Genomic DNA, 12804 nt, shown 5'->3' on the forward strand with positions numbered 1-12804 from the left:
AGTAGGAGTCTTTCTTCTGCTGTCAGGTTTGGGTGAGATGTAAACATAATGTTTTTGTGCATATAGAACTGGGAACCAAATATATATATACAGTGGGGCAAAAAAGTATTTAGTCAGCCACCAATTGTGCAAGTTCTCCCACTTAAAAAGATGAGAGGCCTGTAATTTTCATCCTAGGTATACCTCAACGATGAGAGACAAAATGTGAAAAAAAAATCCAGAAAATCACATTGTCTGATTTTTAATGAATTTATTTGCAAATTATGGTGGAAAATAAGTATTTAGTCAATAACAAAAGTTCATCTCAATACTTTGTTATATACCCTTTGTTGGCAATGACAGAGGTCAAACGTTTTCTGTAAGTCTTCACTAGGTTTTCACACACTGTTGCTGGTATTTTGGCCCATTCCTCCATGCAGATCTCCTCTAGAGCAGTGATGTTTTGGGGCTGTCGCTGGGCAACAGACTTTCAACTCCCTCCAAAGATTTTCTATGGGGTTGAGATCTGGAGACTGGCTAGGCCACTCCAGGACCTTGAAATGCTTCTTACGAAGCCACTCCTTCGTTGCCCGGGTGGTGTGTTTGGGATCATTGTCATGCTGAAAGACCCAGCCACGTTTCATCTTCAATGCCCTTGCTGATGGAAGGAGGTTGTCACTACAAAACTCTCACGATACATCGGCCCCATTCATTCTTTCCTTTACACGGTATTAGTCGTCCGGTCCCTTTGCAGAAAAACAGCCCCAAAGCATGATGTTTCCACCCCCATGTTTCACAGTAGGTATGGTGTTTGGATGCAACTCAGCATTCTTTCTCCTCCAAACACGTCTAGTTGAGTTTTTACCAAAAAGTTCTATTTTGGTTTCATCTGACCATATGACATTCTCCCAATCCTCTTCTGGATCATCTAAATGCTCTCTAGCAAACTTCAGACGGGCCTGGACATGTACTGGCTTAAGCAGGGGGACACGTCTGGCACTGCAGGATTTGAGTCCCTGGCGGCGTAGTGTGTTACTGATGGTAGCCTTTGTTACTTTGGTCCCAGCTCTCTGCAGGTCATTGACTAGGTCCCCCCGTGTGGTTCTGGGATTTTTGCTCACCGTTCTTGTGATAATTTTGACCCCACGGGGTGAGATCTTGCGTGGAGCCCCAGATCGAGGGAGATTATCAGTGGTCTTGTATGTCTTCCATTTTCTAATAATTGCTCCCACAGTTGATTTCTTCACACCAAGCTGCTTACCTATTGCAGATTCAGTCTTCCCAGCCTGGTGCAGGTCTACAATTTTGTTTCTGGTGTCCTTCGACAGCTCCTTGGTCTTGGCCATAGTGGAGTTTGGAGTGTGACTGTTTGAGGTTGTGGACAGGTGTCTTTTATACTGATAACCAGTTCAAACAGGTGCCATTAATACAGTTAACAAGTGGAGGACAGAGGAGGCTCTTAAAGAAGAAGTTACAGGTCTGTGAGAGCCAGAAATCTTATTTGTTTGTAGGTGACAAAATACTTATTTTACCAAGGAATTTACCAATTAATTCATTAAAAATTCTACAATGTGATTTTCTGGATTCTTTCCCCATTTTAGTCTCTCGTAGTGGAAGTGTACCTAGGATGAAAATTACAGGCCTCTCTCATCTTTTTAAGTGGGAGAACTTGCACAATTGGTGGCTGACTAAATACTTTTTTGCCCCACTGTATACTACTTCTTAAATATAAATGTAACACACAAATATGTAACACAGTATTCGTGTGGTAATAAGCCCACTTTTCAAATAGATCCAGTCAATTGAAGTTGAACATTTAAAAAAAAAAAAAACTTAATTACTTAACAAGCTTGAAATCTACCCTTCATATTTCCTATGTTTATAAGCAATCTGAAGCTTCTGTTTTAAAGATTGAGCTGCCAACAAAAGAAATGAAAACCTGTGGTAAGCTGTGATGTAGCCTCTAGTGAGCGGCACAGCCCTTTGTATATTGATCTGTATGTGGCCCTCAGTGAAAAAAGTTTGGACACCCCTGGCTTAAGGGAAACAATATATACATTTTAATTCATCAAATGAGGATCAGTGCATTTTATATTAACCAAAAGACTAATAAAGTTTGACTTTTTGTAATGGAATTGTTTGTATGGACTATAAGATAATGATTGATGCTTGCTTGGGATTAGTTGAACTGAATTTGACTTTCTGTTAACCTTCAGATTGGTGAGTCCAGGACCAGGATCAGCTCCTCACTGAGGGATCAGCTGTCTGAGCAGCCTGCAGAGAGGGTGAGCTGTGCTGCTGATGCAACATTTTTCACAGGGGAGAAGACAATTTCCCTTGCTATTGAATACACTTTGAGTTTGGTATCATGCCCTTGAATTCCACCCACTGTTCTTCATGTATTTATTCTGTTGTGAACGCTGTCCTCCACAGGCAGCAGAGAGTGCTGAGCAGCTGAGTGAGGCGCTGCTGGAGGATCTGTTGGAGGACACTGCCCGGGCGGCGTGGGCGGCCGAGACGGACAGAGAGTTGGAGGGCACGGCCCAGTGTAGGCTGCAGGCCCCCACCCTGGAGAGCATGCTGCTTCGTATGGAGGAGATACAGGTGAGAGCTGCCTGGCAGAAAGACCCTCAAACCGAAGGTCAGTCTGGAACCCCAAAGGTTGCCAGTGATTGAGCTGTTATTTATAGAGAGGTACTGTGACAGCTTCGCTCTGGTGTTGTTTACTGTTGCAGTGTCGATTGGCAGGTCGAGAATTTGCTTGCAAAACACTGCTGCTAGGATTTTAAAGCTAGGAATTACGATGACAACCCACCAATGCTGGCTTTCTTACCCTGGCTACCTGTTGCTTTTAGAAATATTTTTTGAATTACTTTCAAAGCCTTGTCCTGAGGTGTTTCATCAAAACTATTATTGCCCATTGTACCCTCCCATACCCTAAGATCCTCAGTTATGTCGCTCCTGGTCGTTCCAAGAAGGTCCAGATACATACACAAAGGGAATGGACCCTTTTCAGCAACTTTTTAAGACTTTTTAGATTCATTTCATTTTGTTTATTTCATTCTCTGTGTTTCTGATGTGTTTAATTGTTTGCGTGGTCTCTTTGTGTTTTATATGTGTTGGGTATTTTTTGGAAAGCACTGTAACTGTGTTTAGAAGGTGTTACATCACAAAGTTGAATTATTATTATTATAAAACAAATGTATCTGTCTGTGTCTGAGCAGAAAGATCAGGAGGAAGTGAGGAGACGAATTGCTTCAATCGCCTACTCAGACCCTCTTCACTGGGACCAACCATCAGCAGCAGGTAAACAAACTAAACTCTTGATTGTCCTCTTTAACAGCATTCACAGAAATCATTTCCCACATGTCTCCTCTAGGTGGAGACAATGCTACAGCTGATAAGAATAGGTGATTACTTGTCATTCTGACAGTAAGCTCTCTCTGTCTATCCCCCTGCTCCACCCCATCCCTCCCTTTCCCCTTCTTCTTCCTCTCTCCTCTCCTCAGGACCCCAGTGCGGTGCTCCAGGCTCCAGGCCAGCCTCTCCTCAGCCGATTAGACTCACAAGGCCAGTGCTGAGGCAGGGATCTGCAGCAGATATTGTCTTACAGAAACCCGTGGAGACTGGGTGGGTTACTTTGTCCTTCACCTGATTTCTTCACTCACATAACCCACCATTTTTAAATGTCATCTTCCTACTGATTGCTTTCCCACCTCGCTGTTTCATTCATCCTCTAATCGCAGTAGTCACATCCGGGAGTGCTACCAGAATATATTCACTGCAGTGCAGCATCAGGGTTTGACCTATTTAACTTCCTCCCAAATCTTAAAGATCTTAGCCCCTTATTTTAGTAGTCATGGCTCCAAGAAAATACAGTACATTTAGTTGATGACATTATGATATAACCCCCTGTTCAAAAAATAGTATTTTTTTGCAGATATGACTCAGATCTGTTTTTGTGCACAAATCATATACAATGTGATATTTTGGATTTTACGCTAATTGAATACAATACTGTTGTTTTGCAATCCATCTCAGTCTGAAAAGTCACATCATTTCTTGGGCCTTCAGGTCACTGTAGATCATCATTTGTCATCATTCTGGGCTGGCAGGAAGACCAATTTGATTGGTTGTCACCTCGTTGCGTGATTTAGAAAGAAAAAAAAGAGGCCAGCTCATCTTCGAAAAGTAAACAGATTGGCAGCAATTGGGTCGCGCTGTGTGAACGCAGCCTAGTAACTTTGATTGCAATTCATATGAGAAAATAAACGTTTTAAATTGCCGTTCAGGACTTACTGCTGTTACAATTCTAAAAGCAACAGCAGCCTCATCCACAGGAAGTCATTCATTTCTGGTTAAATTAGGTTTCAAGACTTGATAAAAAGTGGTAAATGTCTCTCCAACGATGCACATGGTATTTTTTCCCACATAATGGTCGTCCTCTAATCGCCCTCCCACCGGGAGATCTTAGTCATCCCACAAACACTCACTTGGTGGCTCCCGTACTCAGGGCAAAGTCTATTCCTGACTCAGGCAGCAGACTCCACAGAGAGACCCTCCACTGCCCAGGGCTTTGGCTGCAGCTGCTTAAATGAATGAGGAACTTGGGAGGAGTAGCAAAGAGAGAGGAAGGACTAGAAGTTGTTGATACACAAAAGCAGGATCCCCTCAAACAAATTCAAGCATTAACATTAGTAAATTAAAGTCGGTCAGTCATGGAGTGCCTCAGGTTGCCCTTTGATCCACTTTGACTCATCTTGGACTCAGCTTTCTTCCATCAAGTAATAGCTCTATGTTTTGACAGACAAGAGTGCTGGGATGTCAAGTATTCAGTTTATTGGTTTTTGATAAGGGGTTTTTTTTTCTTCAGAGGTATCCATGCTAGCTGCTTTTAACAGGGATAAAGTCATTTGAGAACTGCCAGCTCATTTGTTCTGAAACTCCCTGACTCATTTTAGCATCAAAGAGGGACAGATCTGCCTGCATCACTTTCATACTCAGTCCAAATTACAATATCTTTTTTAAATGTTTTGGCACTCGGCTGGACCTTGTCATGTTTTTCTCTTTGACACATGGACTCACCTCCGATGTAATTAGGATTTCTTTGACATTGAGCGGTGGAAAAAATCTCTGATGTCAGTGAAACAAAATCTCTGTAAAGGGGCCTGAATAAATGACAAATATAGAACAGAAGATATCATTAACTATTTAATACGAATGTTAGCATTGGTGTGTTAACAAGTGGTTGATGTATTCTCTATAGAACTCATATATTGGTTTATATTTTGAATGGGGGCATCTGATATTTCTTGACTATTGTTGGATTTATTGGTTTATGTCGGTACATTGATCAACATAGTCCTTTTTTTAAATGTCTCACTCAGCATAACAGCACAACTTTGTTAATGAAAGTTATGTAAATTAAATATTATGTGGCTAAACAATTGCCAAGCACTTCTTCTGACGGTAGCATTAGCAAAATAATAACAATCTAAGGTAATTATTTGTTGACATTATTTCCATCGCCCTCCACTGAATGAAGACCCAATTTTTTAAAGAAGTTACTTGTCAGCTACCTGGATAAGTTAGTCCTTTTGTTTGGAAATAGAGCTCTTAATGTGCATATGTAATTCAAGTTTTCATATTTTCTTCATCAGAAGAGCTGACAGAGAAAAATGTGCCAGTAAATGTAACAATTGTTGCAGTTAGTGAACTATACTAAAAGCAGATTTGTAGCTTTTTCTTAAGCTATATATCCTGGTGCCAGAACAACTTGTTGAAAACGATTTTTCTCCCACAGGGCTCAGTTCCTTTTGGAAGGAATCGAGTTGGAAGTAGGGAGTCATTTGGTGTGACATAGAAGGGGAACTTGTATTTATTAGGCACATTGTTTTATAGAGCTGTCTTCTGGGGCCAAGGAGTTGCTCAGTAAACAGAGCTGAGCTGTAAGGGAGAGGAGCGGGCTGCCTGTCCTGCAGTGTTGCTCGCTCTAAAATCACCCGGGTGGCACATTTCACATCACAGTGGAGATTAAGGGAAGAGAAGTTTGACTACAAAACCCTGCCGCTTGTTTCATCAGCGATACCAGCGAGAGCCGCATTAACACAGAACTAGCATGACCCAAACGTGTGGCAGTCTGCTGGTTGAATTGTTCTGTGGTTGAATAATTGTCACAATGTGGAGGTCTTAAACAGGAAATGACAGAATCTGAAGTAATCCTTCGTGACAGCTGACATGTTTCATCTGCAGCCTGAGGAAATAAGCTTGATTTAATGATTTTGCGTCAGTTCGATCCCAGAGTCAACATACTGACCTCATTAGGAACAGTCATTCTATGGACAGTGAAAAGTGTTATTGCGAAAAACACATGTCCCATTAAGTGTTCGTAACTGCAGCAAGCTTCAGGTCCATCTAGATAATCGAATGCATGCTATCAGATAATTGATAGTAGTGTGCAATAAGCGAGAAGTATACTGGGTTTAAGGAGAGAGGGAATAGAAAATGATTGATGAGATTGATCAGACTCTGCTTTCATTTAGCCTGTACAGCAACTGAGCAGAGGAATAAAACATACTCAGTTTCTAAAGAGAGAAAAATGGCCCAGGAATGCATTTTAAGTTTGGTTTTTGGTGTGTGTTAATCCTCTGTCAGTGTTGACTCTTCAAGTGTTCAGTGTAGTAGAAAGTGAAGCTTACATTTGGAGGTTTGGAAGAGCAAAATGTGAAGAGCTCATCATGTGCTGTCTCTGCCCTGATTGGCTGCTTGTAACCCACATTTGTCTGTCCAGAGGGACACAACAGTGGCTGCTGTACGCAGGAAAACAGAGTCCTGCATGCTATCTCTACACACATATTTTAAACACACACCAAGGAACCACATTTGTGACACCAGAAATGTTCTGTAGCTCATTTGATTGAATTGAAGGATGACTGGGACACTGGCAGACTGTTAATGGTTATGGTTAACAGCTTTTATTTTAAGTGCTGTTATAGAGGCACAGAGGACTAACGTGGGAATGCCATTTTCAAATCAGACACATTGAGAGAGTAGGAAATAGAACAGATTATTTTTATTCTATACAGGTGCTTTCCCCGAAAGCAGAATCTATTATTCTTTACCTCGGCTGACTTTGTGCTTGTGTTTGTGAGAGTGCTATCAAACGACCACACAGACAATGGAGTGAGAGATTTCATCTTTGGAAACATCAGCAGAGCTGCAGATAAGATTTATGTATCCATGGCGAAGAGCCCAGACACAGATTGTCCCCCCCTCTTTGCTAACGCTGACTGACCAACCCCAGCTGCATCAGCAGGTCAAACAAATCAATGAAAAGATGAAAGCCCCACTCAGCAATATTCAAACCCTTTCATGTATTTCTTTTTTATCTGCTCTCTCACTTCACGGCCTCTTTGTTTAACAGCTACAGTCCTTTTAGGCCAAGTACTACAAACAAGCCAAAAGCCGCGTTGCACAGTAACTGGTTGTCTGGTAGATTTGCAATGTTCCTATTCATTGCATCCAGTCATGACCTTAGATTTGCAAAGACTCAGATTCCACCTGATTAATGTACAAGAGATCACACACCTGGAATATAAAGGAGGTCTGGGTAGAGCTTCACTGAATAAGCACGGAAATTGCAACACTATAAATTGTCCTCCGTGCTACTTCTCCTCCACCTGTGTCTGTCCTGCTGTTTTCAAAAGCTCCATTGTGAGTCTACCTTGTAAACCTCTTGATTTCTCTGAGTCACATTTGGCTTTGTCCAACTCGGATTGAGCACAGCCGTCATCCCTTTTGATATTTCTCATTTGGCAACGTGGCCGGGTCCCGGGTTGCCATGTAATTCATGACTGGAGCTTTTTTACAGAAACTAGAAGGCAAACTTGGAAATCAATTGATGGGTTCTTGCTATTAGGTTACGTTGTATATTCATTTTTGGTCTTTTCCAGGTGGTGCAAGTTGTAAATTAGAAACGTTTTTTAGGTGTTCCTATTAGGGCTACAATCTAACTATACTATACTAATTGTGATAGATGTGTTTTTTGAATGTACAACACATCCCAACTGGCAATACATCTAAAATGCTACCCTATATTTGCCTTTAGCTTTGATACTAGTGGATGTGTATGTTTTCCATGCTGCTACCTTGAATGATTGTTAAAAATCGAGCCATGCCCCATGTTTAATGTGGACTGGCCTATGCTAAGACTTGCTCTGCTCCATAGGGGATGTTTTTTTCTCAAAAACTGCCTTGACAGCAGTGGCTGCTGTATCGACAAAGTAGCATCAGCAATTAATGTCATGATTGATATGGAAATCAATTTTTTTTCTCACCAACCCTAGTTTTAACCGTGTAATTTACGTTACCCTTTCATACAGCCTACACATAAACACACACCCTTGTGACCACACAGGAGGAATAATTTAATGAAATGTTCACTACATATGTCGTATTCAGCTATTTCTTGTCCTTTAACAAGCTTCAGAGTTGTGTACTAAATAATATAAAGATGTATGAGTTCAATACTCAGGAAATATTGTAATGTATGCGTATGAAGGTTAACCTGTGCGCTGAGCCGATTTGGTAGTTGTACTTATATTTTTTGTCTTGTTTTCTTTATATGGTATGTTTTCTTTTTATCCTCTGATCTTAATGCACACATTCTAAGAGTATGGGGGATCCTAATAAATACAGACAAATAGTCATAAGATTTCCGTTAACAATCACACATATGTATTGAAGTTTAAACTTGGCTGTGAAGATGCATCCACGTTGTCTGAATGTCTACAAGAAAGGCAGGCAGGTTTGTGAGTCTTCTTTTTGATTTCGGCACAAAAAGCAGGTTGAAATTCTGACAATATAAATACGAAGTGAATTCTTTGACCTCAATGGTCCTCAGACGGCCATCAGACAGTGATTCGACCTGTTGCAGACTGTAAGCAGAGTTGACAGTGCTGACAGTTTGGTATTTATGGCCACCCTGTGGTTTGCAGCCCTCACAGTCAAAACAGAAACAGGTTCAGCTGAGGCCGGGGAGCACAAAGGGGAGGCACTATGCTTTGGGAGCTGCTGCAACACTAAATATAGCACAGAAAGCGGCGTCGCAGCATCCAGACTGATTTGCTCAAGCAGAGAGGATTATCAGGCCATACCATGGCAATGCCCAGCTGAGCCCCAGCTCTCTAAACAAGAGGCAGACCAGATCGCTGGAGACCTCTCATACACTTATCACAAATATTGTTTCTGGTCATTGACAGTACTGTGCTGCACTCCATTCTGACTGCCACATCAATAAATGTGTTTGCCTCTTCTCCACAGCCTTCAGAAATTCCATTTCATACAGAAATACGCTAAAGGTAATAAAAAGGTGTTGTGGAAATCTACCAGCTTGCCTCCTCTCATGATCCTCCTCTTGTGTTTCTTCAGACATAGCATCCTCTCTGAGAACAGCCTGACAGAGGAGGCTTCCCAAGATGAACGACAGCCAAGACATAGCACCGTGTTCCCAGGCCCAGTGGAAAGGAGCAGGGGGACTGTTATCTCTGTGCCAGGCAGCATGCTGAGGAACATCCGTGGGTACAGGGAAGACTACGAGGCCTACCTGCGCGTTGTGTCTCACGAGGCTGTCGGCAGCTTCAACCCCTGGGCCATCGCAGACAGGTAGCGTCTAACAGTTTATTCACCTGCCTTTGGGCTCCTCTCTAACACATTAGCAGAATCAAATGCTTAGTTTGTGTTACCAGAGCCACATAGAAACTACATTTGTCCTCTCTTCTCTCTATTTTGTCCTTGGACGAGCTCAATTCTCTGAGCAAAAGGAGTTCATGGTTTGCATAGTGTGTCCCTGGTGTTCACTGTTGTTCTCCCACTCACACATTTGCATACTTAACAGAATTCTTAAGTTGCTGCAATGCAGAATACTCCCTCTCCTCTTACTGAGCATACTGAATCCATGTTTTTGAGGTATCAGATCTACACTTCAGAAGGTTTTTGTAGGTCTCCCTGAGTCATAGATATGCAGGGGATTGTAAACAGCTCAATACATTGTTTTTTGCTTCAGAGCAGAAAAGACTAATGCCCGGTCCCACTCGTGGGATCTGACTGCTTCTCTTGCTGGCTCATTAACTGTCCAACATCAATAAACCAAAACTAATGGTCTGTGCTTTTCTGAATTTGGAGAAAAATAAGGATAATGTCTGAGACGAAGCCATCCAGTTACCTCTGTTTTTAAAGAAAGAACAAAAACATACAGACGTCTACAGTTTGACACACTTTGTAGCATCCTGTCTGTCTGATGAGTCGGTAATGAGGCGTCTAGTGGATCCAAACCCACCATTCATTCTGTCAGTCAACAGATTGACTGCAACATAAAACAACTTTAGCACAGACCAAACACAGAAAACATACTAACTTCAAGCTATTCATCGCATCATTTGAACCGCTTTAATATTTTATTTTATTCTAGTGGACGGATGAATATGAAAATTCACTGCAAAACAGAATAGCATAATAATTCAGGGTTGAATTATTACTCATACATTTTTATTTAGGACCATGCATAATAATACATCAGCCTCCAAAAGAGAAGATATTCCTTTTGTTTTCATATTAATGAGAAGCTTTTGCTCTATAATTACTTGAGAATTGCATTATATTTGAAGCAGTAAACATTCAGAATAATGAAAAGTCAGTAGAGCTAGATAGCTTTTAGCATGTTAGTGTTATAAAATGTTTCTTAATAGCTGTTCCTGATTAGTTCCATTCTAATTTACGCTGTATAAAGTGTTAAGAGCAAAGCAATCTTGTTTTGCTCTTCTAAGGTACAGGTAATTCAACATCACACAATTACTCTCATTGTTTTGTTACACCGACAACCTAATAATTCAGTTTTTTTACGCCAGTCTGCTTCAGATAATGATCACAACGCTGCACGCTTTTGACGTATTTTCTTTCCTTTTTTCCATATGCAGTTCTGAAAGTCAGAAAACAGAAAAACAGCTTTGATTGCGCCTTTTTGCAGTTTGAAAACAGAAAAACAACTTGAGGCTGACATTTTCTCGAATTGTCTCAATCAGTTCATATTTAAGTAAGGTATCCATCTTATTTATAGAAATTAATAATAAAAAAATAAAAAGCTATTTTAAAAAGCCCTATTCTCAAATCAAAGAATAATTGGTCTAGTTTATATTCACAGTTGTCATTTGTCATATATTCTCTCTTTGTTTCATTTATTGTGATGCAGAACAAGAATTGTCAGATGTTAGATTTTGACTTTTACATTCAATTCAAAGTTTGTAAATGTATTTTTAACTGAATGGGAGCTTTCTTTGCATCTTGGTTTCAAAGAGAATATCTTGCTTCTTTTCTTCCTCGTTCCACAGCCTGGCAGAGGAGCTGCTGTCCGAGGCTCTGGCCGATGTGGCAGCAGAGTTTCAGGATGTTGTGGAGGAGTACGCAGAGGCCGTGTTCACCTCAGAGTTCCTTCAGCCAATCCAGTCGCCTCCTGCTTCAGCTGCAGCTTTGGTCAGCCAATAGGATGTATTATGGAGCATCATGGATGTAGCAGTTTTTCTACAAATGGCTATAATATGTATTTATTTTCAGCGAAAACGATGTAAATATCAAAGATCTAGTTTCACTTTGTCGACAAGGAATGTGATAATTAGTCATGTTTCTCTATATATACATTTTGGAATTAAACTCTTTCACGTATGTACTTATTGTGTCAATTTTTAGATCTCTATTTCATTTGAATTATAGGCATGTTTTAATGAAGCTGCGGCAGACGCGACAGTGTGGTATTGCACAGGGAGCGTTAGTCACATAACTCTTCGTGGTCCTTCTGTATCTGCGATTGAATTCCAAAGGGAAAGTTACTTTACTTTTAGATAAGCTCAGAGAGACCATTATGACATTACAGAGGATTATAAGATTAAAGCTCTTCCCTTGCACTTGGTTTAAATCTCCCTGAGGATATCTCACATATTCTATTTCCATGTTGGAATATGGAAATAAATTAATTTGAGTCGTCTCCAACAAAATGACCAGGAAGCCAACAATCATGTTTGAACCTTTGTAACCTGATTGGCTTTGTTTGCTTTAATGTCTTAATAAGTGTCTAAAAGCAGCAAAAAGTGTAATTTCTCGTCACTATTAAATGTGTTATCCTTGGAAAATAAATATTAACATGTTTGGACATTTAGTTTAACACCCCTAAATAAGGAGATTTTCAGTCTTTTCTTGATTTCTTGATTTATTTTTTCCTACAGAGTCAAAACAAATGGCCATTAGTTTATAAACGGTTGTTCCCAAGCTACTGAATCCTGCATAATTGTTCATGTTGAATGAAAAATAAACAAGGGTGGGCTTCGTAGTGTTAGAAGATGACCCTGGTGAGCAACACGAAAGCCATCCAGAAGACACATTCAAATGTGGTGTCGGTCCGTGGGGACCAGCCTCTGACAGGGGACATACAGTGACTGAATGCATTAGCTCACATTCAATCAGCTGCCTCTATTTCCTCTCGGGGTTGCTTCTGCGTGGGCGTCTGAATACGTGCAGGCTTTCACAGGCGCAAGCTCAGTTTCCTCTTTTCGATCCAGAACAGATAGAAATGGCTAGGCTCAAATTGAGGTCTTCCCACTGCCGTACTAAAGCTTTATATTCCTTTGGCTGATGGTGAAACTAAAGGCGTTAAATGAATCTGTTCATTTCAGAGGGGCTGATTTCTAATTATGTTTCATTGTTATGGTTCAGAAGATTCCAATGCCTCTGCCAAGAGACACATTCAAAAGATAATAAATGTTTGTATCTGCAGCCATC

The 12804-nt window shown here is 40.8% G+C and overlaps 1 protein-coding gene across 2 annotated transcripts in view; it reads left to right on the plus strand.

Annotated features, from left to right (window-relative positions):
- The window catches only part of kiaa0753 (KIAA0753 ortholog), a 21421-nt gene extending 9261 nt beyond the window's left edge, over positions 1-12160 (plus strand). For both annotated transcript variants that reach the window (XM_010792479.1, XM_010792480.1), the window contains exons 13-18: positions 2196-2264; positions 2413-2583; positions 3204-3285; positions 3489-3609; positions 9409-9642; positions 11364-12160. In XM_010792479.1, coding sequence (XP_010790781.1) covers positions 2196-2264; positions 2413-2583; positions 3204-3285; positions 3489-3609; positions 9409-9642; positions 11364-11517 — 831 coding nt within the window. In that variant the 3' untranslated portion in view covers positions 11518-12160. The remainder of the gene's footprint in view (positions 1-2195; positions 2265-2412; positions 2584-3203; positions 3286-3488; positions 3610-9408; positions 9643-11363) is intronic.
- Positions 12161-12804: the final 644 nt, after the last annotated feature.

This window comes from Notothenia coriiceps, unplaced genomic scaffold (assembly GCF_000735185.1).
Source record: "Notothenia coriiceps isolate Sejong01 unplaced genomic scaffold, NC01 NC01_scaffold00036509, whole genome shotgun sequence".
In the NCBI taxonomy this organism is placed as follows: Eukaryota; Metazoa; Chordata; class Actinopteri; order Perciformes; family Nototheniidae; genus Notothenia; species Notothenia coriiceps.